A 27,662-nucleotide genomic window follows, 5' to 3' on the forward strand; every position below is an offset into this window, starting at 1 on the left:
GCTTCTTTGAGGGGGAGACACAAGCCGAGACCTAGAGAGGATGATGCCAGGCAGCCCTGCGAGATCTGGGAGACAGGCTCTGCCGTCCACTCACTGTGCTTGATGAACGTGCTGGGTGCCAGCCTCTTCCCAGAGCTTGGGGGGAAGATATGGAAAGAGGGAGAAGCCAGGGTACCAGCCCTCAAGCAGCTCAGGGCCTAGTTAAGAATGTGGCCCAGATATCATGCTTTAACACAAAGCATCTAACGGAAGTACTACCCTATTCATCAGGTCCTCACTGGAAGCTATGATTATCAGGCACTGGGGTATAAACCAGAACAGGACCTATCCCCACCCCAAAAGAGATTTCTGTCCAGAGACACATACATGCAGAGAAAGGTGATCACGCAGGACTGTATGTGCTATGAGTAGGTAGGTATCATAAAATGTTTCCTGGAGGATGGTCACTAACCAGTTAACCAGAGCTACTCTGCTTGTCTTGTTGTTATCTGAAGGGCCTTGTAGGAGGGATTTATTTCCTTTCTGTGAGGCCCAGACTCTTACAGGTGACATACACAATTGCAGGCATGATGATGATGGTATGTCATACAAGGTCCATTCGAAATAGCCGGGTCACACCTCCTGCCTTCAGAAGGCCCCTGCAGAGAAATGAGGAAGGATCTGGATGCCCAGGGGGTGCTAAAGGACTGCTGAGCTGCAGGGCCCACTTAGGCCTAGGTGGCTCTAGAGCAGGGAACTGACATCTCCTTGGTGGCCAGCCCTGGGGACCACTTGGAGTGCCCTGAGGTTCAGTGGAAAGCAAGAAGAGGCAGTGGAACTGAGTGGTTAAGAGTGTGGACCTAAGTGTCAGAGCTGCCATTTCTTAATTGTGGCCTTAGGCTAAGCACTACATTCCCCAGCTGTGGTTTTATTGTCCATGAAGTACAGATAATGATTGTCTGATAGGATTGTTATGAGGCCAAAATTAGTGGACCAAGCCAGCATAGTATAAGTGCCCACATGCTAACGTACATTAGAGTTAAAGCAAAGAGAGGAAGTCATCCTTCTCTGGCTACTAAGGTGACTGGGGGTTGCCTACTTCTTATAGGGATGGTGATAGAAGCTGTCACTGCCCACTCATGTGTCCTTTCACAGCTGGTCAAAACCCCGTGGGCCTTACCAGGCAACTGCAGCATGTCTTGGCAGCTTCAGGTTTGTTTGAAGCTGCCACTTGACTCCGCCTCCTAGAGCCTATGTCACCTTCAGTGCCAAGATGCCCTGCTACCAAACACTTCTGTCCTGAGCTCCTGGCATGCTCATGGAAACTTCGAAGGGTTTTCCAGTTAGCTGGAAGTGGAGCATACCCAGCCCTGGGCCTGTGTTAGGCCAGACCAGTACAAGTGTCTGAACAGGCAACATATCTGCAGGCCAGGGGCCCTCAGAGCCCAGTTACATGCTCCCCTGTGAGAGAACACACAAGCACTTCTCAGGGCCTGCAGAAGGCTAGGGTGGACGTGGGGAGGAGATTGCAGCCTTGCATCTTGCTCTGAAACTTAAAGCTGGCATCTGTTTCTCTTCTTGGGTCCAGAGCCTAATCATTTGCTGAACTTAAAAGGAAAGTCAACATCTGGAACAAGCTTGAGTCTGGTGACCAGACAGCTCCTTCCCCAGATCTCTGTGCACCTGGCTCTGCGGTGTGCTGATCTCCTCTCAGAGCTCTTCCCAAGGAATGTGATGCTGTCTGCTTGTCTTCTCAGTACCCAGGACTATCTGGGCTTCACTTCGTTCTCTACTTCCCTGGCCCTTGACCTTCCAGCCTAGAGGATTATAGCAGCCCTACCTCTGGGGGTTGCTGTGAGGATTGATAATACACTTCACCATAGCCAGCATTGGTGGTAAACATTCAATAAATATAGATAAAAATAAGTATTATCATGGGGAAACAGTTTCTTTGAGGTATCATTTTCACCCCTTTGTTACTGTGGTACTTTTTTTAAACTAATATTTAAAGGATGCTTGACATTTCAGCTCAGGAAACCTTCAGAGTCTCTGCAGTGCTGTACTAAGCACAGGGGACAATGCTGGGAGTGTGGGAGATGTGAAATAAGAAACAGGTAACATGGCTTTTGCTCCAATGGAATTTCCATTGATGCTGGCGACACACAAGCCCACAAACCAGTAAGGGAATAGAGCAGATATAAGGGATAAATTAAGAATACTTGAAATCCACTGTGGGGAGTCGGGGTGGGTAAATGAGAAGTATGCGGAAGAGCAGAGAGCAAGCACACTTGTGATTTGTTGGTCTCAAGTCAGAGGTCTAAGGCATTCTGGGTCAGCATTGGTCAAACTGTGTTCAGTAGAACTGAAGTGTTTGGCAAAACGTAAGAGGAAGTTCACACCAAAATAGGGCTCTGGGGATGAAATGAGACAGTGAGATTCACATTCCCTCTTTTGAGATGGATGTTTGAATGACTTTGGGTTTCTCAGTAAAGGATCTTGTTTTATTTTGAGGATCACTGATAAACAGTTTTCTTTATTGCAGGACTTTTCAGAGCCCTGAACATACAGGTGTACCATGCATCCTCTAGGGAAGGAACTGTTTAGTGATTTCCAAACTTTTGTCATAAAAGCCTTTCAGGGAACACCATACACAGTACAGTGTAAGGCAGGGGTTGCCAACCTCTGGGTCGCGGACCGGTACCACCAGCCCATGGCCTGTTATGAACCATGCCACATAGCAGGAGGTGAGTGATGGGCAAGTGAATGAAGTTTGATGTGTATTTGCAGCCGCTCTCCAGTGCTAGCATCACCGCCTCAGCTCTACCTCGGATCATGGGGCATTAGACTCTCGTAGGAGCACCGGTCCCTGGTGCCACAAAGGTTGGGTACTGCCAGTGTAGGGGACACTGTTGTGGGTTAAGCCCATGAGAAATGGCCCTGTGAGCAATGCTAAGTGAAGAAACAAAATCGAGAGCCACCATAAATCATGAACTTCAGTTTAGCTCGTTGTGGCACCAAAGCACAAAGTTTGACTAATAAGGAAGGAACCTAGGTCTTTCTCTTCCAGCGATATTTGCTAAGTGAGGTAGTGTCTTGGGGAAACCATGCATTTAATCTACTAAGTCACTCAAGCACTGACTTGGGGAGGGCCTGCTAGTCTCCAGGCCTGTTCTGGACACTGAGATTCACGACAAAAATCCCTGCTGAAGGAACTTACCCTGGGAGGAAGTTGGAGCGTTTGGAGCCATTTAACCCAATCCCTGAGAAAACAGGCCTGGTTCCTGTTCATCAAATCCAAAATGATGTGATGACTTGTTTTTCCTTTTTTTTGGTCCAGAAACCCTGTTCCAAAGCCTAATCACATACCTTATTCACTAGCGTACCTCCTAGGACATAAGCCTGTTTACAAAGTCAAATCCTTTCTTGGGATTTCTGGACATTAGGAGGATGGAAAGCCCTGGCTACCCACTCTCAAGACTGAACATCGATACCTTGTCATCAGCATAGGCCCTCCATGGTGACCACTGTGAGAGGTCTGCTGATTTGGATACCTGCACTCTGGTCTGTTTAAAAACCTGTTGTCATAGTAGTGTGTTTCCACCTCTCACAGTGTAAGACTGTGGCTAGAATTTTTTTCTTCTCTCTTCTTTGGATCTAATCTACAAAATGATAAAATCTGAATTTGTATATTCTTAAAAAAAAAAAAAAAACACTCCTTTTCCATTTTCCCAAGCTTTCCCCTCCCCATCCCCCATATTTTGGACCTCAGTCTTCTCTCTCCTGCCTCATCAGTGACCAGAACATCCACACTCTTACACATGTTTCAGCAACCGTGGTGAGGTTTACAGGCCGGCTCCTGACCTGTACAAGCAGGGTCCCTGGGTGACCTTGTGGCCACTTTACAGACTAGATAAGTCCCAGCCCTTGTGCCTGACTGCATCCTGCAATAAAATCCCAAGGAAAAGAGATGGTTGTTAAAAATATACCTTGCTGCCTGGTTTTGGCTGATAAAAGGATCATCCTCATCCCAAGTTTTAGCTTGTTTGATTTCTTATGTGTAATTTGGGTCAGATGTCGCATCCCTCCGGTGTTAGTCATTGGGCCACACTCCATCCCTGCCCGCATCTTCTGTAGGTGCAGTAGGGAGAGCCCTCTCTGTCAGCAGCACTTCTCCTTGTGTATTCATTTCAGCAAACACCCATCGCACTTGGCATTTCCGGCCTGGGGAAGAAAGGATCTGACAAGCATGGGGGTTAGGCTAGGCAGAACCCGCGTTTGGCTCTGTCACTTACCTGGCCTCTTTACCACTTTCCTTTCCAGGACACCCAAGTGTGTCCTGTACTCACAGCTAAAAATAGGGCAGGAAGAAGAGGACAGTAAGGCTGGCTCCTTGATGCTCCGAGGCCCTTTGAATTTTTTACATCAATTGCTTGTTAGCATGACCACCCCCACCTTAGACTAACATGTTAGGACAGGACCCAGCTAACTCTTGCTAGCACCTGATGGGCATTCATGCTCTCCAGGAGCTCTTAGCACCCCACAGTGCTCACTGTTTTGCAGTTTCATTTTCCTTAAGAGCTGCCCTTCACTAGTTTCATTTTCCTTAAAAACAAAAACACAGAAAAGAGAAGACTAAAGATTTAATGAGCTGGAGGGTCATAACTAGAAGAAAAATGGAAACCCCGAGGTTGAAACTCCAGTGTGCTGGATACCCAATGTTTGCAGACTGTTATTTAAATGCATATTCCCTTTTATGGTTATGTGAGCAATTTGTGTTTGAAAATTTCAGAAGCTAAAACTCAAAATCCCGCTGCCTAGAGATATAGTAGCTGGCACTAAATGCCTATGATCCATTTTGTGTATATGTGTACATGCATGAGAATTAGATTTTAGTGTAATTATTTGTTTTTTATTAATATCTGCTCTTGATCTTCTCTGATAGCCAGTCTTAGGAAATTATCACTATACATGATCTTACAAAGCAAATCAGGAAGTAATTAAGGAGATGCTCTCCGCATACACTACATTGCCAGTCGTCCTTCAGCCTCCCTGGGGAATAGGTGATTCCATGGTAGATGGACATTCAAGGAGTGCTTTAAAAAGCAGCAGTTCAGCACTGGGCACCTTTGTATTTCCCTGATGTTGTAGTGTCACATGGCCGGCCAGTTAGTAGACCCCAGGTGGGTCAGACCTCAGGGCTTGAGGCTAGAATGTGGCCACCACCAAGGGGTGAACTTCCTCAGTACTTCACTACCACTTCCAGTTTGTGCAAGAGGCAGCACAGCTTGAGGACACACTTTGCCCAGGGACACGTGAATCTGCTGTGTAGCTCAAAAACTGAGCTTTTACGCAGTCTGTATCCAGTCCTTCTGAGAAGTCCACAAGATTGTCCAGGACAGTGAAGATGTGACCTGGGCCCCCTTCATGAAACAATGACCCATCCCACTGCTCTCCCACAGTGGGGGATTGGAATGCATCACTTGGAGAAAGGAAAGCCCTCATCGCTTTCTCCCGGAAACATTTTCTCCCAGTATGTGACTTATTTTATTCTCTTAACAGTGTCTTTCACAGAGCAGAGGTTTTTAGTTTCAATGAAGTCCAACTAATCAATTCTTTCTTTCACGTATTTTGCCTTTAGTGTTGTATCTAAAGCATCATTGTCAAACTCACAATGATTCAGATTTTCTCCTCTTATCTTCTAGGGGTTTTACAGTTCTTTGTTTTACATTTAGTTCTATGATCCATTTTGAGTTAATTTTTGCAAAAGGTGTAAGGTCTTTCTAAATTCATTTTTTTGCTTGTGGATGTCCAGTTGTTCCAGCACCATTTGTTGAAAACCTCTCTGCTTTCTTGAAGATAAGTTACGTTGCCTAGGAATCCTCAATAGTCAAGGAGTCTCACTTTTGCTTCACAAATTCCCTTTGAAGGGTAATATGCAACTTCCTGCCATTGGGTCTTCACATGTACAGACAAATTACACATCAAGGGTTCTCTTTTCTCTTGGACCAATGGAAAAGCACACAGCACTGTAAAACCTGCTTCTGGATTTGGAAAAGGAAAAGGTGTGACCAAAACTAAGTGTGGCTCTTTCATGTCAGACCTGTCTGGTATGACTTTACTTCTGATTGAAGTACGTCCTTTAGAATTTCATTTAGTGAGGTCTTTTGGTGATAAACTTTCTTAGGGTCTGTTTTTGAACATTTTTTCATTTCATCTATAATGTTTTTAGCTGTTATTCAGTGTCGATAGTCTCTCCTTCTGGAACACAAACACATTAATGTTCAGTCCATCTTTCATAACTGTTCATCTCATTCATATTTTTCATGTCAATCTCTGGACTTCGTTCTGGATAATTATTGTTGGTCTGTCTTCTAGAACTATCTCCCAGTTTAATTCTCTCTTCAGCTGTGTTTTATATGCTATTTAATTCAGTCATTGAATTTTTTATTTCAGTTTTTATACTTTTTATTTCTAGAAGTTTCATTTGGTTCTTTTTTCAATCTGGACATTCTTTAAAATCTCTTGTTTTCTCTTCATTTTCAAAAATTTAAATATACACAGTTAATATTTATCTGAGTAACATTTTTAACTTATTGAGGAATAATTGACAAATATAATTGTACATATTTAAAGTGTACAGTGTGATGGTTTGATATATTATTCTGAGATGATTACCAAATTTATCTGAATAATTCTAATCTGAAGTTATTACGAGTATTTCTGCTGGATTTTGAGTCATTGTTCAGAAAGCCTATTTCTTTTCAAAGTTACCAAGAAATTCCTTCATGCTTTTGCTTAGTATTTTTATGGTTTAAGTTTTTACACGTTTACTTTGATCCATTTGAAATTTATCCTGATACATAGTGTGAGATAGGGATCAAGTTAATTTTGTTCCGATGGTTACCCCAGTTATCTCAACACAATTAGTTGAATAATCCATCTTTTCCCTGGTAATCTGAGATGCTACCTTTATTGTACGTGAAACTTTTAGATATATTTAGGGCTATTTCTGGACTTTTTCACTGCTCTGTCTTATTATACACTTAATAATATGTTTCTCATGTCTGGCAGGTCTTTCATTGTTCTTTTACTTTTGTGGAAAGTACTTTTCTTTAATAGGTATTAAATACCAATGGTAAAATTCACATGGTCTCGAAGGACATACGGTGAAACACGCATCTCCCTCCCTGCTCTTCTGCACACCCAGTTCTCTCAAGAGACAGTCAACATTATTAGTTTCTTATATATGTTATATATCTTTTTAAAGATATTATTCTTTTCCCTTTTCATTTCAAAATATAGAAAATGAAATGTCAAAAAAAAAATTAGTGAGTCAGGATAATAGGTACATGTGATATTCAGAGACCTGACGTTTCTCTTTAAGCTAAAATCTTTGTTGGGAGAATCCGAGGATTGTGGGTCTGCCCCTAACCTGCCCCAGCACCCTTGGTCCCCTTTGCCAACCTTGAGTCCCGACTTCATACTGTAAAGTGAGGCTTGCCTGGATCCTGGGCCATCATGTGGCTGCTTCTGCTTGGATAAGAGCTTCATAGTTCACACTGCCTGCCATGGATCCTGAGCGTTTGTTCTAATACATGAAACCAGGCCAGTGCCTTGGAGAATGGAGCTGCACTTCATCACAGCCTGAATACTGCAATGCCTGGTTCACTTGTTTAGTAATTCATCTGTAATGACCTATTTGCAAAAGAGTTAGCAAGCTCTGACCAAGTGCAAGTGCCCAGCAGGGGTGCTGGGGATGGAAAGAATCATTGTCGATTTCAGCAGATTTGTATCCAGTGTCTGTGGTGGGCCAGACATATCGGAGGCCATATTAGTGACCTCAGGGCTGGGACTGTACCTTCCCCATCCCTCCCTTACCATTGTGTATTCATTCAGCTCTCAGCAGGAAGGCTGACATTCTGCATCTGCCTGGTAAGTTTTTTTTAATTGAAGGATAAGAAGACCAGTTAGAGGATGAGTTTCAGGAGGAAGTAGTGTTGGTAATGTCACATTCTACCAGGAAATGGATGAGAGTGAGAGCTGAACTAAGCCCTGGATCTTTTTAATGAAGTATAATTAGGATTAACACTAGGACATAATGGGTTGAACCTGAGGAGAGGCAAGTGGAAGAGCAGCTGTCTGTGGCAAACAAGGAGGCTGATCTCTCACTTCTGCCACTAAAGCCACTGAGCATGTCTCAGCTATACCTTGAAGAACAGAAGAAGCCAGGAGCTGATTAAAATAACAGCATTCCAGGGTCTCTCCGTGGGTTACCATCAGGAAAGGCTTTAAAAGAAGGAAATGGGTAGGAATTCTACAGATACCTTCTCTCCCAATATTTTCCTGTTAAAATATCAGAATAAAACATATTTATGGTCCTCTTGATTTCTTTCCCTACCCAAGGGCTTCTGTGTCTAAGCAACCCAGCATAAAATACCGCGAAAGTAAAAAGCCACTCTTTGGGGCTATAAATAAGTTCTAGCAAGAAGACAAACCCAAAGGGTATTAGCCACAGCCAGCTCCCCTCCATCTCCATCTCTTCCCACCGCCCCCTCTGGTTCTGGTTGTCAAGAAGACAGCACAGACTTTTCTTAGATTGGCCAGGCTGCTCGGCCAGTCTACAGCTCTGACCTTGCTTCCCACCTTCTCTCCCTTCGTCTCACTCTTCCTTCATTTCTCACCCCACCTTCCTCCTTTTTAAACAAGTGCCTTCTATCTAGAGGCCAGAAAGTGTATGTTCCCTGGTACTTCAGAGGCTGGCGATGATGCCTGATGCTGAGGTGTCCTCTCACAGGGTTGATATCACCCCTGAATGTCTAGAGGGGGGACATATGTTGAATGGTCTTTATGGAAGACATTTATAAATGTTCTCTTTCTAGAAAAAGGTTCATTGCTTGCCAGAGCTCGCATTTCTTGCCTGCAGGAACCATTTAGAAATCCAGGGCCTCTGGAAAAGGCTAATCTATTGGTTTCCCTGGCCATTGCTATCCTGATTGATGCTCTTTGTGGTAATCGGTAACTGAGGTATTATTTGGCTAACATTTATCTATTGCCTCCATAAATCTGGATATTGACTGCTAAAAGTGAATATCTACTGTTCATTCAGAAGATGAGGGTACTTAACTTGAGTAGCATTAGTTGTTTTTTTGTTTGTTTGGTTGGTTTTATTTTGCCTCCCACCTCTATCCTGGGCCCTGGCAGTTTCTTTCATATTCAGATTGTGGCTTGTAATTGTGGTGGTGCTTTGAGTACTAGGCAAAGACAGAGCAGTTTACTAAAACACCTACTGAGCACTTACTATGTGTCAAGCAATGACCAAGTGCACATTTGTTAACTTACCAAATTTTTATACCACCTATTTTGCTTAGGAGGAAATTGAGGCTGTGAGCATTTAAATAATTTCTCCAAGGTCACTTAGCACAGTAACGCATCTCTAGAAGAGCATGACTTGCAGGCTCTCTACTGGAGCTGAAACCTTAGCAGTTAGAAGGAGAGAACTGGGATGGATTCAGGATCACTTAGTCCACTTTGCATCTCACTTGTCTTCATTGGACATCTCAGGATGGTATATATGCCCACTCTTCCAAGGTTGGCTGCTGTCATTGGAGCTACAACCTGAGGAGGCTAGCCTGAATTCCTGAGAGGGGAGACCCTGAGACTCCCAGGTGATCACCAAGGGGCACAAGGTATGGGTCCCTAAAGGCTGGAGGCATTTGCAAAGAAAACGGGCCCTGTGACAATGGGCCTGGAAGGACAAGTAGTCACTGAAGGAGGAAAGCCGAGGAAGGAGATGGGTGTGAGCACAGGAGGAGTGATGTGCTGGCAGTAGGGAAGGGGCAGTCCGGTCAGTGTCGGAGGTGCTGGCTATTGCAGCAGCAGGACAAGTGAGGTCCTGGGGGGGAAGCACTAATGCCTAGAGGTGGCCTGAGGGGCTACCATGAGGAGCCACAGAGTCCTCGGATAGGGGAGGGCAGTGCCCAGTCTGGTGTTGGGGGTTGTGTCACTCAGTGGCACCGAGGGTGGACTGCAGGGACAGAAGCATTTTGCCCCATGACCTTTCACTGCCCCTTTTGTGAAGGGGAGGTGGAATCCTGCAGAACAGCTTAGACAAATCCTTAGACAAGTGGCCTTAAGCATCAGAAATTCACTTGGGCAGACAAGGCCTGGGCTAGGCTATTATGATGACCCTAAGAATGGTAGTCCCTCTTGGGGGCCTATGACACTCATATTGCTCTAAAAATAATGTCATGAAAAGAACCTAAAAAGTATTCATATGCTGAGAGCGCTTTTTTCAAGAGGCTGGATTAAGCAGAGTGAGACAGATGCCAGGGCAAGAGGGGGTGCTTGTGACACGTACTTGTGAAAGCCAGTGGAGTGACGTGTAGCATAGCTGCCTCTTCGCATTTACTGCACTTTCATTTTACTTTTTACATTTTGAAAAGATAAATGGTGCACAAGATAAACTCAGACAGCACACAAGAGGGTAGAGCAGAATGCCTCCCTCTGCTCTAGCCCCTTAGCTACTCCCAGGAGGCAAAGCTGGTCCACATCTGACTAGGTGAGTACGTGCAGATGGCAGGTATCGCCTCTGCCCCCCGCACGATGGCAGCCCACCACACGCCCTGTTCTGTAACTTGTTTCCCCCCTTAAAAGGCCATCTGGGAAAAGGCACCACGTCAGGGCTTTTTAAGTGAGTTTCCTCTTTACACTCTTCAAGTCATTTCATTTCAACAGACATGTCTGACTGTTTGCCCCTTTCTGAACAAATGGCTGTGATTTTCTATATCAAAACAAACACTTATTAACCATTTCCTTGTATTTCAATTTAGAGTCCTTGAAAGCAAGTGACTAGTGGGGGCAGAGGGCGCTGCCCAGCTGTTCGCCAGGCCCTGGGTTAGAGCAAGTTTCTCTGGGCTTTTCCCAAGCACCTCCCCCTCCCACCTTCCTTCCTGGGTCCTTGACTTATGCTGCCTCAGCAGCTGGCTTTGGTCCTGCCCCTTCCATAGCACACCCTGCTGGGGTCAGACAAAAGCCCCAGATCCCATCCAAAGGCGGAGACTGCCTGTGGGGCCACTTTGGATGCTGCATTCTATCAAGGCAAATCTGGCAGCACGGAGGTTAATCGGGTTCAAGTACATTTTTCAAACACATGTAAACTGTTAAGTGTAACAGAAAAGAATAAACTATCGGGGAAGGAAACACCAGGTTTTCTATATTGCTTTTCTCCTCCTCTTGCTCTCGTACACATCCATCTATCCATCAGTTATTTTGATAGAGGAAACTGAGGAAAAGAAAGTCTAATTTCTTCTCTAGAAATCAAGCCTGCTATACTTTTTAAAAGAAAGTGTGTGGTTATAGCCTCAACCATAGTGTTATCAGCATGTTACGTGGAAACTCATTAATCCTCACAAGCCTAAAGCCTCAATTATCATCTCCATTTTGAGGCTCAGGTATGGCTTGATGAGCCTCACAGCTAAGTGCAGGAGCTGGGTTTCCCACCCAGGCAGTGTGACAGCAGAGTCCCTCCTCACACCACTGCGCCCCGGCTCCTGCCGTCCACTGAGGACAGGCCAAGGAGGTGAGCTTACACAGAAGTGCTGGAGATTCGGGGACGGTAGAGGAAGGCTTTCTAAAAACAAGGTAATCATGCCCTGGGCTGTGGGTTAGGTGAAGGTAATGTCTGCCAAGAGTCATAATATCTCCTTTTCGTTAAGGGGTATAATGTAAAAATTATTTTTTACTTTGAAAAAACAATTAGCTAACTTTAGAATCTCTCCAATTAAGCTGAGTTTCTATCTTATTGGGAAAGTTTGTGGGGAAGGTAGGAGACTGACCAGATGCTGCCCCCTGGACCCTTGGACCTCTGGCTCACAGGCCCTTAGGCCCTTAGGAGGGAGTCTGTAATGTGGGCTTAACAGCAATGGACAAATTTTTGTCAGATTTGGAACATCTGCAGAAAAGCAACAAGAATGACTCATTGTTACAAAATACCTTATACTCTGCACAAAAAAAACACCACCTTCAATTACTGCTCTAAGTTTTATTTGTTCGTGGAATCCCCTTGTTCCTTTGAGGAACCTGGGACAGGCAGACTGGAGAGCTTTGCTGTGGCCTGTGAGCGAGGCCCGGGAGCTCCAGGCTGACAGCTCAGTGGGCTTCGGGTACCCTGCCACTCATCTCCTGAAAAGGTGGGACGTGGGCAGGTGGATTCTGGGCCACTGAGGGAATTGGAGGAAACTGGTGCAGTCAGGACACAGGAAACTCTTAGCAGTCACTCTCCGATTGAGGTTGATTGGGTTAAGGCCTTCAGGGATGGTGTAAAACAGTTCTGAACTCAGTGAACTGCTGATGGAAGCCTGATGAATTGAAAGAAATACAATAAACAGATTCCTTGTCATGTTGTTGGCTTTGTAGCAAATATCTGTTTTCTCCTTGGGATTATGTGAACATTGGCTTTCCTTTGATTTCTGGTTGTTATTTTCAATATTTCTTTTGTTAGAAGAGACGCTTCAAACAGCTCTGTAGAAGCCCCTGACGCTCTTTGCAAGGTTTGGCATAGCTTCCATGAGTCACCTGTTAGCTGTTAGGAGTCTCATTCTGCAAACCATGACTTCATCTCCCTGAAGGAAGATAGACAGAATGCTTCAATACAGTGGATATGGTTCAGGTCAAGATGTTTGGGAGAGAAGAAAAAGACTCTAAGCCTTTAGTCTCTGGGTGAACTTGGAAAGTAGACCTGTCAGAGGTATTCACATTCAGACAGCTGGTCTGTAGCTGCTAAAGCTGCCAAATAATGTCCTTATTCAGGGCTGTGAGGATTTTGTCAAGTGGCCTTACAACAATGGTGCTCAATGAGGCGGGGGAATGCCGGGCCCAGGGGTGCCTCTGCAGCTCTTGCTGCTCTGAGGAGGGAATAAGGTCGTGTTGCTGGTCGCTACACATGATGGAGTCAGTGGCTCACTACTTGCTAGAGACTGGAGTGGGAGCCGGGGATGCTGGGGTTTCTTGCAAATTAGATCTTTAAGCAAACAAAAAGTTCTTTTAAAAAATAGCGCACGAGCTAGCCAGTGTTGCTCATTCAACGTGTCCCCTTGGCAGTGTTTATAATTGGGGAATTTTACCACACAAGAGGGGCCTCTCCAGAACTGACCCCAAGTACTTTGGGCCCCGCACCAGTCCAGTGTTGGTCATTGGTAACAAAATGAAACCGTCATTGGCCTGCCAGGAAGACTTGGCTTGAGGAGTGGAGAACCTGGTCAGGGGTCTGTTTCTTCTCTTCCTAACTGCTCTTTTCCAGTTTCCTCCTGTGGTTTCTTATGGATTCCATTTGTTTTGGTTACAGTCCCCAGGGCTGTGGCTCCTGAAAACTCCAAGGGAGGATGAGAGCGTTGAGCCCTGGAAACCATGGAGAGAAGGATTTGCGTTCGTAGGTCTGGTGCTTTCCTGGTTCTCTTTCTCAGAATTCCTTTTCTCTTAAACCATTGTTGTAAGGCGGGGGAGTGGGGGAGGAGGGGTTGGGGGGGTCGGAGTGGGGGTTGGGGAGGGTGGTATTTAGATCCGCAGTAAAACTTCCAAAGCACTAGCTGCATCCATTGCGGGAAACCCTCCCCTGTGGGAAGGCTGGGGGTACATTCATGTTGGCAGAGCTGAAGCTAGCTCTGGCCTAGCCTAGGACATGGCCCCCTTGCTAGTGGGGTCCCATCCCAATATGCTTGGGATGCAGTGACAGGAACCCATGTCTAGCCCTGAGCCCGGGCTTCCATGACTTACCCCTTGCTATCATTTGCATAGCCCAGGATCACTTTACTAGGAAGGAACTTAATCAAGAAATCTCCTCTGGCAGCTGCGCCCTGCCCCAATTGCTCAGCGGCCAGCACCCTCTCTCCTCTCTTCCTCCTTGGAACATGCCCTGCAGGGCAGATGGGAACTGTCTCATACTGTCCAGTTGCTGGCGTTTTGCACCTCCCGTCTGCCCCTGCAGCAGGCAGCCCTCTCTTAGCCAGGAAAGCCCTTTACGATCACCGCTTCTAAAATCAGACCGAGGATGAATGGGGTGGGTATTACCGAATACTTGGCAAGGTGTGAGTTTGTGCCCTGAGTTCCCGCTTTTGTCAGCAGAGTGTGTCCTCCGTCTTCCTTGGTTGTAAATGCTGGGGCGGTGCCGGGCATACACTTCTCATAAAAGGTGTATCTCTGAGGTGCTCAGTCTTGTGTGTCCCTTGACAGAGGAGTCACTATGGTAACCATCTCTCTGGCAAACATGCAGGAATAAACTGAAGATAAAGCTCTCGCCCAGCTAGCCGGAGTGTGGGCCTGTGCCCCTCTTTCTATTCCCCACTTGACACAGCTCCCCCCCTTCCCCATAGGGCTGAGGGTCCATTCTGGCATTGGGTGTGGGAGGGCCAGTTCAAAAGTGACCTGGGATTTTGCAAAAAGGAAGGAGTCCTGGATTTTCCCGCTCCTTTGTGAAGCAGGCAGCAGAATGACACCCCGCCCAGCCCTTTCCAAGGAGTGGAAACACTCCTCATCCCACCGCACACACCCGCCCCAGCCCCTGCACACCCACCTCGTCCTCACTCCCAGGCGGATCCAGTCTGGCATCCCCAATCCACGCCGAGTTAGCGGTGAGTGAGCACAGTCCTTGCTGTTTCCCAGGGGGAGAAGCTCAGGCCATTGGAAGTTTCAGTCACAGAGTGAGAGTTCAAAGGGAAAAAAAGCAAAAAAGCTCTTGGAAGTCAGGGAATTTCCGGAGAATTGATCTTCAGATTTCTCAGCCATAGATGCTATTTATAGGCCACGCTATTGTTTTATTTTCTTATGTTATATACTGCCTATCTTCTATCCAAATAAAGGGGCCAAACACTCAGAGTTCTGGTGGCCTCCTCCCCGTACCCCAGCTCTTTGCATCCATCGTCACCATCTTCTCTGCACACAAAAAAAGCAGCACTGCCAAAAATAAAAAGACCACATCCCTCCTCTCCTTTCCCTTCACCAACGGTCACTGTGCCTTCTCTTGAAGAGAGCTTTCCACTAACACTTTGGGCAGAAAGAGGAAACAGGCCTCCTCCACTTTCCTGAGAAACTGTAATTTCAAACGGCCTTCTTGCCAGAGGGGTGGGCTTAGGGCAGCACTGTGGGTGTTTCTCTCTCTCTCTCTAATGAAGCCAGATAAAGCTGTCTTAGCACATTATGGAGAAAAGGTTTTAATCCACCTGCCTCCTATATATTCTGGCTCTGCAGATACTCATGGCCCATGCTTCCCTGTGATCTCAGAAGGTGGGGGAAGGCTGGGGAGGGGATGGTGGAGGCCAGGAAGTCAGCCATGCGGGCTACAGCTCCACGCTGCCTGCTGCCCCTCTCCAGCCTTCCTGCTGCACTGCGCAGGCTCCAGCCCAGTGACGGCTGTGGCTAGCCCTTTCCTGTGCCCTTACTCCAAGGGTATGTGCTCATGTCAGGTCAGACTTCTGCTTTAGCTCCCTCCCAGGCCCCAGGCTGTAGTTGGGATAGCAGTGTTGCAGATGTGCTCCCTGTGAACACCGGAGAATGACAGACACTCTGGGAGGGCCCTCTCCCCACCTGTACAGGCTGTGTGAGGACCAGTTCTGTTGAGATTAAAGGGGTGAACTTGAAAGATGTACTGGTCATCTTCCCTAATCCTGGCCTTACTCAGGTGATGCTTGCATGCGAAATCCATGGTGAGGGGCTCTGGGCCTGGAAGCATCAAGCAGGCAGGTGCCTCTGGTGTCCTGTGTCATCAGTTCGGTGATTATTGAGGAAATGAATTCCTGCCATGGATTTAGGGGGTGTACCTGCTATTCAGGAGTGACTGATTTTTTACCCCTACCAATATGAGAGTTTGCAGGAGTAGCCAAGCAAGCAGCTTTTCAGCTGTACACACAGCAGTGTTCGCATTGGGTTCAGATACTAGTATGTCTTAACAATGAATAATACCATGTACTATTGTAAATTTTAAATACATGATTTTCATGTAGCTAGATTTTTCCTTTTATAATGATTCTGAGTTTTGGCTTTGCTGGAGACATGTCGTGTTTAGAACATGACCTAGAATATTTGAAATTCTTTAGTACTAGGAAGAAGTCAGACTTGAGTTGGGCCCAGCTGGGTGGGCTAGAAGGATGTCACAGCAGGGCAGTGGCATGAACAGAATTGCAGAAGCAAGGTTGTAAGATACACTTTGACACACTCAGTGTTTTTCGTTAGAGGCGATGAGCTTGACAGTTACCAGGAGAACTGTGCTACATAGGAGGAAACAAAGGTCATTTCCTAATCTCCCCATTTTGGGGGCTGTAGTGTCTTGTCTGGTGAGAGCCTGTCCCAGAGGACAGTAAATAAATCCTAAACTAGCATCAGCTAATATAATGGTCAGGCTCATATTTCTGTAGCTTTTTTTTTTTTTTTTGAAAAATGTTAAATTTATAGAATGCTGACAGAAACATTCTAGATTTAACAACTGTTAACATTTCACCACAATTTACTCTGTAGACTTTTTCAAAATTATTTGAGAGTAGATCACAGACATCAGGACCCTTCATCCCTAAATACTAAAGCATGTTATCTCAGAACAAGATGTTCTCTACAGAGTAGTGATATCACTGTCACACCCAAGACAATTAATAATTCCCTAGTGTCTAATAGCCAGTCTATAATATGATCTCCTTGGTTGTCTCCCAAATGACTTTTCTAGTTTTTTTGTAATAATGATCCCATGGCAGATTTATCCCTTGTATTGTATTTGGTTGTATGTCTCTTTAGCCTCTTTTAATCTCTACACCCAACATCTTCCATTTTATGTTTTTATGGCATTGATTTGGTAAAGAGTCCAGTCATTTTCTGCTAATTTTGATTAATGTTCAGGTGTTCAACAGAAACTTACTAAACACCTGTAAGATGCCACCATGTCCCGAAGCCCCGTAAACTCAGGGTGCATGGTTCAGTCTCAGGGGCCACACCATTGACTCTTCGGGGTTGGTCCTGGTGACGCATGGGTGCTGATTGCAGGCAGCCCTGTTCGGGAAATAGGTTCAAATCTCAGCTCTACCACTTCTTACTGAGGGACCTTCAGCCGGTCCTTTCTAAGTCTCTGTATCTTCATCTTTAAAACAAAGGGGTTGGACCAGGGGTTTGACTTAACACCTCTGTGACTCCACTGCAAGTGTGCAGGAAGACCACCTACAGCTTCATACCTCAGGGTAGCTGCTTCGTGAAGCCACTGCCTGTGCCCTTTCCTGGCGCTATGAGTCAGGGCCATGAGGATGTCCCCTGTCCTCGGATGCTCTAATGCGACCATGTGCTCTTCCCATCTGCTCCTCACAGCGGAGATTCTGGAGCTGGCTGGCAATGCGGCAAGAGACAACAAGAAGGGACGGGTCACACCCCGGCACATCCTGCTGGCTGTGGCCAACGACGAAGAGCTAAATCAGGTACGGGGGTCTCCTAGCCTTCCCCCCAACCCTCCCCCCACCCCCGACTCCAGACACATGATTAAGCAGTCATGCAGCCCAAGAGAGAGTTGTGTGCAGAGAGGAGTTGGTGTTTGGCTGGCTATCAATGATGTGGACTGTGTTTTGGACTATTAGTAGCTTCCTTGTTCCTATTTAGCTGTTTTTCCTAAAGGTCTTATTAGGGGTGGGGGAGAGCAGAGATGAAACAAGGTGTTTGGCTTGGACTCTGAGGACTTGCTCCCTGTGTAGTGGGCTGGGTCCCGTCAGCATCCTTGTAGATGTAAAGAACATGGATAGGTGGGGCAGACTAGTCTGGCTCAACCATCTGCTACTTTGATTTTCCTTCAAGCTGCTAAAAGGAGTCACCATAGCCAGTGGTGGGGTGTTACCAAACATCCACCCTGAGTTGCTAGCGAAGAAACGAGGATCCAAAGGGAAATTGGAAGCCATCATCACGCCACCCCCCGCCAAAAAGGCCAAGTCTCCATCCCAGAAGAAGCCTGTATCTAAGAAAGCAGGAGGGAAGAAAGGGGCCCGGAAATCCAAGGTATGTGATTTGATAGGGATGTGTGAGGAGGGGCAGGGCAGAGCAAGGCAGGTGCAAGTGGGTAGGGGGAGGAGGAGTCTCCTTCCTCCTGAAGTCTCATCCCACTGATGGGGTGGAATACCATGGGAGCTGGTTACAGGGGACCTAGTTCTGCTCAAGGGCCAGAGTTGGGACACAATTTGGGGACTGGATTTCTGCAGGCAATGGGGATGTGGAGAGAGCTGCAGGCAAATTAGGATGGCAGGACCTTGTGCCTGGCCTTTCAGAGGAATGCCCACGCCTGTGATAAGGAACCTATGTGTATAGGAGCTGCCCTGTGCTAGGGACAGCTACCACTGAGTCCTACCCAGAGTGCTAGCTGCTCGCTCGCTCCTGAAGCTCTCAGAATCAATGTTGTGTTGCCATGGCTGTGTGTCCTTCTGAGCACGTCCAGCAGGGACAGTCTAGTTTGCTTTATAGAATGGTTGCCTTGTTAAGGAGTAAAACAGATATGTTATTCAGGCCCTTCTTGCCAGACCAACTTGGGCTAAGACTAGGTCCTAGGTGCTGATCTTTTTGTGGTGAGCAAAACCCTTTCATTAGTGTGTTCCTTTGTCACTGGGCCCTGCCTCTCAGCTATTGCATTTGGCTCTAGGACCAACGAACTAAGGACGGTGTACTTAAAGCTCTGTCTTTAATAAAATGGAATCTTAAGGCTGCTCTGCCCTTCGGCACCCCTCAGTAGTCATCCTTCTGACCTCCAGCCAGACTAGGAGGAAGTTACCTCTGGTAGAAGGTATCCTCAATAAAAACATGGAAATGCCTAGTGGAGTCTAAATGATGCAGTTTCACGATGTTCTTGCTGGAGTCCAAAGCCTCTCACAAGAGTGAGATGGTGAGAAAACCACCCAGGATGGGCTCCAGGAGCCCTGACCTGGAGCCGGGCCAAAGATCAGGTCCCTGGCCTGTCTATGCCTCAAACACTGGTTTTCCCTACATGGGTGTACCTTCTCTGACCTCCTGCCGGCACTCTGGTGGGCCTTCTTTATTTGAGGTGAGAGAGGCTGTGTTTTTTGATACATCCTTCTGGGTGCAAACAAATGCTTCCCTCAGAACAACGGAATCTAAATTCCTCTTGCCAACAGGCTATCCACCCCACCCCACCTACTTCACCTGGCTCAGAGTCACTCTCAGCTCTTTGAGAGAGAAAACCTGATATTGATGAACATCTTGTAAGTTTGTTTCCAGGCGCTCACACTCCACCTAGCTCACAAGTCCTGGAGGAGGCATCGGGCCAGGTGGGGATTTCACAGAATGCCCTGTTCTCATTCCTGCCAACTATAAAATTAGCAGATTGAACTGTTTCTTTTCTCTCAACATTTGCAGTTGGGAGGAGAAGCAGGATGGGGAAGGCAGGGAAAAGTGCCTGTGCAATCCTTTTTAAGCTTTAAAAAAGAAGACAAAGATACCAAGTCTATCCTCTCTTGCTAATGAGCTCCAGGGAGCTGGGTGACTACAGATCAGGGCCGTTGGTGCTGGGCACTGGGGGCCAGCAGGGCAAACCAGAGTCCCTTAGCCTAGCCTTCCTTCAGCTGTGGTCACAGTCACTGTACTGTTCCTGCAGGCCTGCTGCTTTTTCATGTTCAAGCAGCCTCTTCAGCTTCATTGTGGCTGGCAACCCTGGGCTGACCCTTGCTCCCTGTCACCCTGATTCCTTCCCTAGTAGTTTTGTCTCATGACTTTTTGAACTTCCCAATTGACCAAACACTAGGAAGGCTTTTCCTTTCTTTTTGAACTTGAAATATAGAAGGTGTACGTGTGTCTTTAGCTCCTAGTAGCTATATTTGGAACTGAGTGTTTCTAATAACCATATGCCAATAATCACTCGACGACTCAACTGTTCCCTTGATTACAAAAGCAGGAAGTCTGTTATGGTGGTCTGTTTTTCTTCTACACAATAAAACACATTGTCTGCTTACTGTATGAGTATTTGGCTAACATTAAACCCTGGGGGAAGCTGAAATTGGAACCGTGAACAGCTAATTTTCAAAACATTTGTTTAATGTAAATTGTGGTGTCAGCTCCTAGAAATAGTAGAGAACCTGCATCTCTAGGTTTAAGTGGAATGTTCTGAAAATAACCTTTCCAGAGACATGCAGAGAAAGCCTTAGTAACATGCTAAAGCACTTGTAGTGAAAGAGAGTTGGTATTTTTCAAGTGTCAACACTTGAATTCCAAATACTAATTTCCCCCTCAATTCTGTGTAATTGGAAGCTTTTGAAAGTCTCCAGTTGTGACAGCTGAGTCAGCTATAGTGGAACTGCTAAGAGAATAAGAGAAGGTAACAGAACACACCGGGGCAAGGAGTCTGAGGCCCTGGCAGTGCCGTATGGCTTTGCCTTCCTACTTGGGTGGCCTCAGGCACGTCTGTGCCTCAGTTTACACCCCCCCAATAAAATAATGGGGTCCACCCCAGCCTTACAATCCAATGACTCTATGAACATTTGCATAATGTGTTTTTGACTATGTACTATGTGTAAGAATTTGGATGGTGCGAGAGACTATGCAGTAATAAAATCTCACTCCCACCACAGTCCTCCCACTTCTCCCCCGAGCAGTCTCTGTAATGAGTATTCATGTATCCTTTCAGAACTTATGCATGTAAAAGCGTATAATACGTAAAGCCTGCCTTATCCTACGTGCCTTTAAAAATATGCACATCAATCATGTTACCTACTGTTTTAGCACTATGGCGAAGTGGTTAAGGGTGCCAGCTCACCTCGCTTTGTGTTCCAGTTTTGCCATTTCTTGGCTGTGTGACCTTGGGAAGTGACTTGACCTCTCTGGTATCTCAGTTTTCTTATCTGTAAAATAGAGATATAACACAGGATAATTGTGAGGCCTAAGAGAAAATTCCCGTAAAATGCTTGTAACAGTGTCTGGCACAAGTGTTAGCTGCTGCTGTTATTGGCAATGCTTCCATATCTGCACATAGAGCCACTTCAGTGTTTCATGGTACAGGTCTAATTATCTAGGGTGCAAAACCAGCCTCCCCGGTTCTCCATGAATGGACTTCCGGTTGTTTCTGGCATTCTGACGAGCAATATCACAGTGACCATCACTGTGTGTGGGTCTTTGTGCTCACGTACAAGAGTATCTGTAGGACAAAATCCTCAAAGGTGAACTTGCTGAGGCGGACAGTGTATTTTTAACTTTGATAGCTACTTCTCACATATAGAGCATTTCATCCTATTAAGAAATTTCAAAAGCCCCTTTATTCTTTTAACATTTGACAGAGTTTTTTTTTACAAAAGATGCATTCATGTGATCAACATTTATCAAGTCTACATGTGCTTGTTATACTATTCTTGGTAGTGGGGGATAGCAGTGAACAAAAGGCTCTTAGCCTCCCTCCATGCTCAGTGAGCTTTGGCCTATTGAGGGGGTATAGTCATTGTAGAAGGCTGGGGAGCAGGGAGAGCAGGTGCTATCACAAAAATAAAGTGGACAGCAGGGGCAGTGTTATTTTACATAGGTGGTCATGTAAGCCTTTCTGGTAAGGTGACACTTGAATGGAGAACTGGGGGAGTAAGGTAACTGGGCATTCAAGTGACTGCCAGGAACAGCAAGTGGGCCCTGAGGCAGGAGCAGGCCTGACTGCTCCCAAAGAGACCTCGATAGCATTTTCATGTGGGGACCATAACATGTTCATAATGGATGCCTTGCCTTGGTGGTCAGAGAAGCCTGGAGCCCTTCTTGAGTTATGGTTTCAAATGCATAAAATACCAAAGATTTAAAGGAAACCATATGTGCCTACATCCCCCAGGTTACCATAGGATGTTTACTAGGAATCCTAGGGCAATATTTAGGGGCTCTCTAAGAAGGTGATTTTTGCCAAAAAGTCTGGATGAAAATTATCTCACCCAGGATTTTTCAGCCATAAACCCATTAGCACCAACATCCCAGCTATACCCCACCCCCATTGAAAATCACCTCTTGGATCGTGAAGGTATGCTTGCTCCTCACTGCCTGGCAAAGCTCAGGATGATGTTGGTAGAACGCCTCTTTCTTTTCTGTGAAATTTTTAAACTGCAAATTGAGTGATGAATGTTCTGGTAAGGATGCCAAAGAAAGGGATTGGTTCTTTTGAGAAGCTGCCATTTTTGTAAAATTTTGCCTGCTTAATTTTAATGAAATTTCTGGCAGTTCCAGCATCAGAGTGAAAGAGACTGGGCATAGGTAATCTTGAGTTGATGATTTTATGTAAGCCTTTTTGGACAGTGCTGGAAACAAAGCTGGTTATGTGTATAGTACATGGGAGCTTTTGGATTTGTAGAACAACAGAAAATTCTAAACAGTCAATCATTTTGGAGATTGACTAAGAGTTTTCCCTGATAGCTCCCCCACCCCAAGTAAGATGAAAAGAATCTACCTCTTACTATCACCATTTCATAAAACGGCATTTTAATACCAAAATGTCAGGAAGGGACATAATCCCAGACTACAGGCTTTATGAAAAACTCAGGGCACAGTTGTTACGATTTGAATGTAGTGACATCTCACAAGACGACTGTGCAGACCTAAAGCATCCCTAGGTGGACTCCAGAGAACCTGGAAGGAAGGGCTTGTCTTGTAAGGGGTTTGACCACTTTCTCTCTCTTGGTCACCTAAGTCTCATTTTCCTGATGAGACATGTTAGTCTTAGGGAAGGTAAGTGATTTGCTGAAGGTTATGCAACTGGTAGAACCAGGAATCAGATGCAGAACTACAGAGTTCAAGCACAGTGTCACTTGTATGTCCTGTAACCATGGACCAGTTCCCTTGGCAGAAGCCCCTCTTCTGATGTCGGAGGGCTGCAGAGCTGCCTACTGCAGAGTGAGTGGAGCAACAGCTTAAAAAAGTTTATTTTTCTTTAATATCACGTTCCTGCCCCTCATTAAATTTGCACATTCACAATATATATTTGCTTACAATTTTCGCCTCCTATCCTTTGCAGCATTCTTTTTTTTTAGTCTTATTGAGATGTAATTGACATATATCACTATACATTTAAGGAGTATAGAATAGCGTTGCGTATGATTGACTATAGTGAAATGATTACCACAGTAAGTTAACATTCATCATCTCACATACATGTAGGAAAAAAAAAAGAAAAAAAAAATGTTTTTTTCCTTGGGACAAGAACTTTTAGGATCTACTCTTAACTTTCGGATGTATCACACAGCAGTGTTTACTACAGTCATGTTGTACATGACATACCTCATTCTCCTTTATGACTAGAAGTTTGTACCTTTGGCCACCTTCATTTAGTTCTCCTTTTTAAAGATTCCACATATAAGTGAGATCATACAGTATTTGTCTTTGACTTTTTTCACTTAGCATAATACCCTCAAATTTCATCTGTATTGTCACAAATGGCAGGATTTCCTTCATTTTTATGACTGAATAATAATCTATTGTATATAATGTACACAACTTTTTATTTTTTTTGTACAGCATGAGGGAAGAAGAGATGGGGATCACTTAACATTGTGTTTGAGAGATTCTCTAGGTTATATATAGCAGACAACACCAGGTCTCTGCATTTTATTGTTTGAATTTACTGTAATGTGCTTATCCATATCATAGAGAGATATTTATGTTTTTTTAAATTTGAGGCTCCTACTGATACTCTTGCTGCAAAAGTATATACCTTTTGGTGCACACATGTGGCATTGTTGGGTGTATACCTATAAGTGGAATTGTATGTAGTATTTTGGGTATTCATATATTCAGCTTTAGAAGATAATACCAGTTTTCTGAAGTGATGGTAAAAATGTACAGTCCCAGTGCAGCATATGGGAGTTGCAACTCTATATCTCTGCCAAAGCAAGGTATTTTGAGATTTAAATTTTAGCCATCCTGGTGGGTGTGTATTGCCCCGATGACCAAAGTAGCTTTAGCATATTTTCAAATGAATTTTGGCCCTTTGGATATTTTCTTTTGTGCAGATGTTTTATGCATTTTTTAAGAATTGGGATATTCAATTTTAATGACAGTAGTTTTTTGATATTTGGGTATACAGCAGATACATCAATGTTATTTTGTCATAACATTGAGAGATGTTGTAGGAACTTAACTCTTGTTTATGTAAATTATTTCATGGTAAAATTGGTTTCATTATTCATCATTTCATCACAGTTCCAAGAACCAATCGATGTATTGCGAAATGATTGCCACAGTAAGTCTAGGTAACATCCATCACCATACATAGTTATAAATTTTTTTCTTGTGATGAAAACTTTTAAGATCTATTCTCTTAGCAACTTTTAAATATGCAATGCATTATTAGTAACTGTAGTCACCATGCTGTACATTACATTCCTATGACTTAACTTATAACTAGAAGTTTGTACCTTTTGATCTGCTTCAGCCAATTTATCTACCCCCCACCTCTGGCAACCACCAATCCATTTCTTGTACCTATTAGCTTTTTTTTTTTTTTTTTAAAGATGCCACATATAAGTGAGATCACATGGTATTTGTCTTTATCTGACCTGTTTCACTTACCATAATGTCTTCAACTTCCATCCCTATTGTCACAAATGGCAGGATTTTCTTTTTTATGGCTGAATAATATTCCGTCATATAAAAACATGTTTATAATGTGTACAATATATAATATATATCACATTTTATTTATCTATTTATCCATTGATGGATACTTAGGTTGTTTCCATATCTTAGCTATTGTAAATAATGCTGCAGTGAACATGGGGGTGCATATATCTTTTCAAGTTAGTGTTTTCATTTTCTTCCAGTAAATACCCAGTGGTGGAATTGCTGTATCATATGATAGCTATACTTTAAATTTCTTGAGGAATATCCATACTGTTTTCTATAGTTGTACCAATTTACATTCCTACCAACAGTGCACAAGGGTTCCCTCTTCCCATTGTCCTTGCCAGCATTTGTCATTTCTTGTCTTTTTGATAATAATCATCCTGACAGGTATGAAGTGATATCTCATTATGGTTTTCACTTGTGATTCCTTGATTAACTTTGTGATGTTGAGCACTTTTTCATGTATTTGTTGGCCATGGTATATATTCTTTGGAGAAAATATCTATTCAGGTCTTTTGTCCATTTTTTTTAATTGGATTTTTGTGTGTGGTTTGTTTGTTTTACTATTGAGTTGCATGAGTTCTTTGTATATATTTGGATCTTAATCTCTTATCAGATATGTAATTTGTAAATATTTTTTATGATTCCATAGGTTGCCTTTTTATTTTGTTGATTTCCTTTGCTGAGCAGAAGCTTTTTAGTTTGATGTAGTCCTACTTGGTTATTTTTGCTTTTATTGCCTTTGCTTTTTGTGTCAAATTGAAAAAAAATCAAGACCAACGTCAAGAAGCTTACCCATTATGTTTTTTTTTTTTTTAGAAGTTTTAGAATTCAGGTTTTAGTTAAAGTCTTTAATCCATTTTGAGTTGATTTTTGTGTATGGTGTGAAATAGGGATACGGTTTCATTCTTTTGCTTATGGATGGATATCCAGTTTTCCCAGCACCCTTTATCAAAGAGACCATTCTTTTCTCATTGAATATATTTGGTGCCTTTGTCAAAAATTAATTGATCATATATGCATGGGTTTATTTCTGGGCTCTTCTGTTCCATCGATCTGTGTGTCTGTTTTTACGCCAAATACCATACTGTTTTGATTACTATACCTTTGTAATTTAGTTTGAAAACAGGTATGCCTCCAGCCCCGTTCTTATTTTTCAAGATTGCTTTGGCTATTTGGGGTCTTTTGTGGTTCCATACAAATTTTAGGGTTGTTCTGTTTCTTTGAAAAGTGCATTGGATCTTATTAGGAATTGCATTGAATCTGTAGATTGTTTTGGCAGTGTAGATTTTAATGGTATTAATTCTTCCATTCTACAAGTACAGAATAGCTTTCCATGCATTCGTGTTTTCAGTTTCTTTCATTAATGTCTTACAGTGTACAGGTCTTTCACCTCCTTGGTTAAATTTATTCCTGGGTATTATTTTTGATGCAATTGTAAATGGGATTGTTTTTGTAATTTCTCTTTCTGATAGTTCATTATTAGTGTCTAGAAACAAATGTTTGTGTATTGATTTTGTATCCTACAACCTTACTGAATTTGTTGATTAGTTCTGATGGTTTTTTTAGTGGAGTCTTTAGAGTTTTCTATATATAATACGCCATTAGCAAATAGTGACAGTTATACTGCCGTTCTGATTCAGTTGCCTTTTATTTCTTTCTCTTACCTTATGGCTGTGGCTAGGACTTCCAATAACTATGTCGAATAAAATGGGTGATAGTGGCATCCTTGTCTTGCTCCTGATCTTAGAGGAAAACCTTTTAGCTTTTCATTGTTGAGTATGGTGTTAGCTGTGGGCTTGTCGTATATGGCCTTTATTATGTTGAAGTATGTTCCTTCTAATCAACATTTTGCTGATAGTTTTTTATTATAAATCGATGTTGAATTTTGTCAAATTCTTTTTTCTGCACCCATTGAGATAATATAATTTATATCCTTTATTTGTCAATGTGGTGTGTCACATTTATTGATTTGTGGATGTTAAATTGTCCCTGCTTCCTTGGAATAAATTCTACTTGATCTTAATGTATGATCCTTTAAATGTATTGTGGAATTTGATTTGCTAATATTTTAAGAATTTTTACACCGATGATTGTCAGAGATATTAGGCTGTAATTTTCTTTGTGGCATCCTTCTTTGGTTTTGGTGTCAGGGTATTTCCAGCCTCGTAAAATAAGTTTGGAAGTGTTCCACCCATTCTATATTTTTGAAGATTTTGAGAAGGATAGGTATTAATTCTCTAAATGTTTAGTAGAATTCACTGATAAAGTCATCTGGTCCTAGACTTTTGTTCGTTAGGAGGTTTTTGATTACTGATTCAGTCTCTTTACTAGTAATTGGTCCGTTCACATTTTCTGTTACTTCATAATTCCCTTTGGCAGTTTGTGTATTTCTAGGAATTTATCTATTTCTTCTAGGTCGTCAAATTTTTTGGCATATAATTGTTCATAGTAGTCTTATAATCCTTTGTATTTCTGCGGTATCAGTTTTAACATTTGTTTCTGATTTTATTTGTGTTCTCTTTATTTCTTGGTGAATCTAGTCAAAAGTTTGTCAGTTTTGATTCTTTTCAAATACCAGCTCTTAGTTTCATTGATATTTTCTATTATATCTTTAATTTCTATTTCATTTATTTTCACTCTGATATTTCCTTCCTTCTCACTTTGAGCTTTGTTCTTTTTTACTTTTTGAGGTCTTATAAAGTTAGGTTGTTTATTTGAGATTTTAATTCTTGATGTAGGCATTTATTACTGTAAACTTCTCTCTTAGAGCTACTTTTGTTGCATCTGATAAGTTTTGGTATGTTATATCTTCATTTTCATTTCTCTCGGTATTTTTTAATTTTTCTTTTGATTCTTTGATGCCTTGTTAGCACATTGTTTAATCTCCACATATTTGTGAATTTTCCACTTTCCTTTTTGTAACTGACTTCTAGTTTTATGCTGTTGTAGTCAGAAAAGATGCTTGATAATAATTTTAGTCCTCTTAAGACTTGTTTTGTGGACTAATGTATAATTTGTGCTGGAGAATGTTTCATGTGCACTTGAGAGGAAAGCATATTCTGTTGCTTTTGGATGGAATGTTCTGTACA

The 27,662-nt window shown here is 43.5% G+C and overlaps 1 protein-coding gene and 1 long non-coding RNA gene across 7 annotated transcripts in view; one reads left to right on the forward strand and one right to left on the reverse strand.

The window, feature by feature from the left end:
- Positions 1-27,662, forward strand: part of LOC107506816 (core histone macro-H2A.1) — a 70,950-nt gene that overhangs the window by 13,166 nt on the left and 30,122 nt on the right. For all 6 annotated transcript variants that reach the window (XR_004951837.1, XM_036224021.1, XM_036224024.1 and 3 more), the window contains exons 3-4: positions 17,314-17,420; positions 17,791-17,988. Coding sequence is in view for 5 of the 6 variants with exons in the window: in XM_036224021.1 (XP_036079914.1) it covers positions 17,314-17,420; positions 17,791-17,988 (305 nt within the window). In the remaining variant the exon portion in view is untranslated. The remainder of the gene's footprint in view (positions 1-17,313; positions 17,421-17,790; positions 17,989-27,662) is intronic.
- On the reverse strand, positions 14,019-15,002 carry LOC107506818. The gene is made up of 2 exons (XR_001596018.2): positions 14,546-15,002; positions 14,019-14,230 (listed from the first exon to the last, which is right to left on the reverse strand). It is a non-coding gene; the product is annotated as an uncharacterized LOC107506818 (long non-coding RNA).

The sequence above is a fragment of the Rousettus aegyptiacus genome, unplaced genomic scaffold (genome assembly GCF_014176215.1).
Source record: "Rousettus aegyptiacus isolate mRouAeg1 unplaced genomic scaffold, mRouAeg1.p scaffold_m13_p_7, whole genome shotgun sequence".
Lineage (NCBI taxonomy): Eukaryota > Metazoa > Chordata > Mammalia > Chiroptera > Pteropodidae > Rousettus > Rousettus aegyptiacus.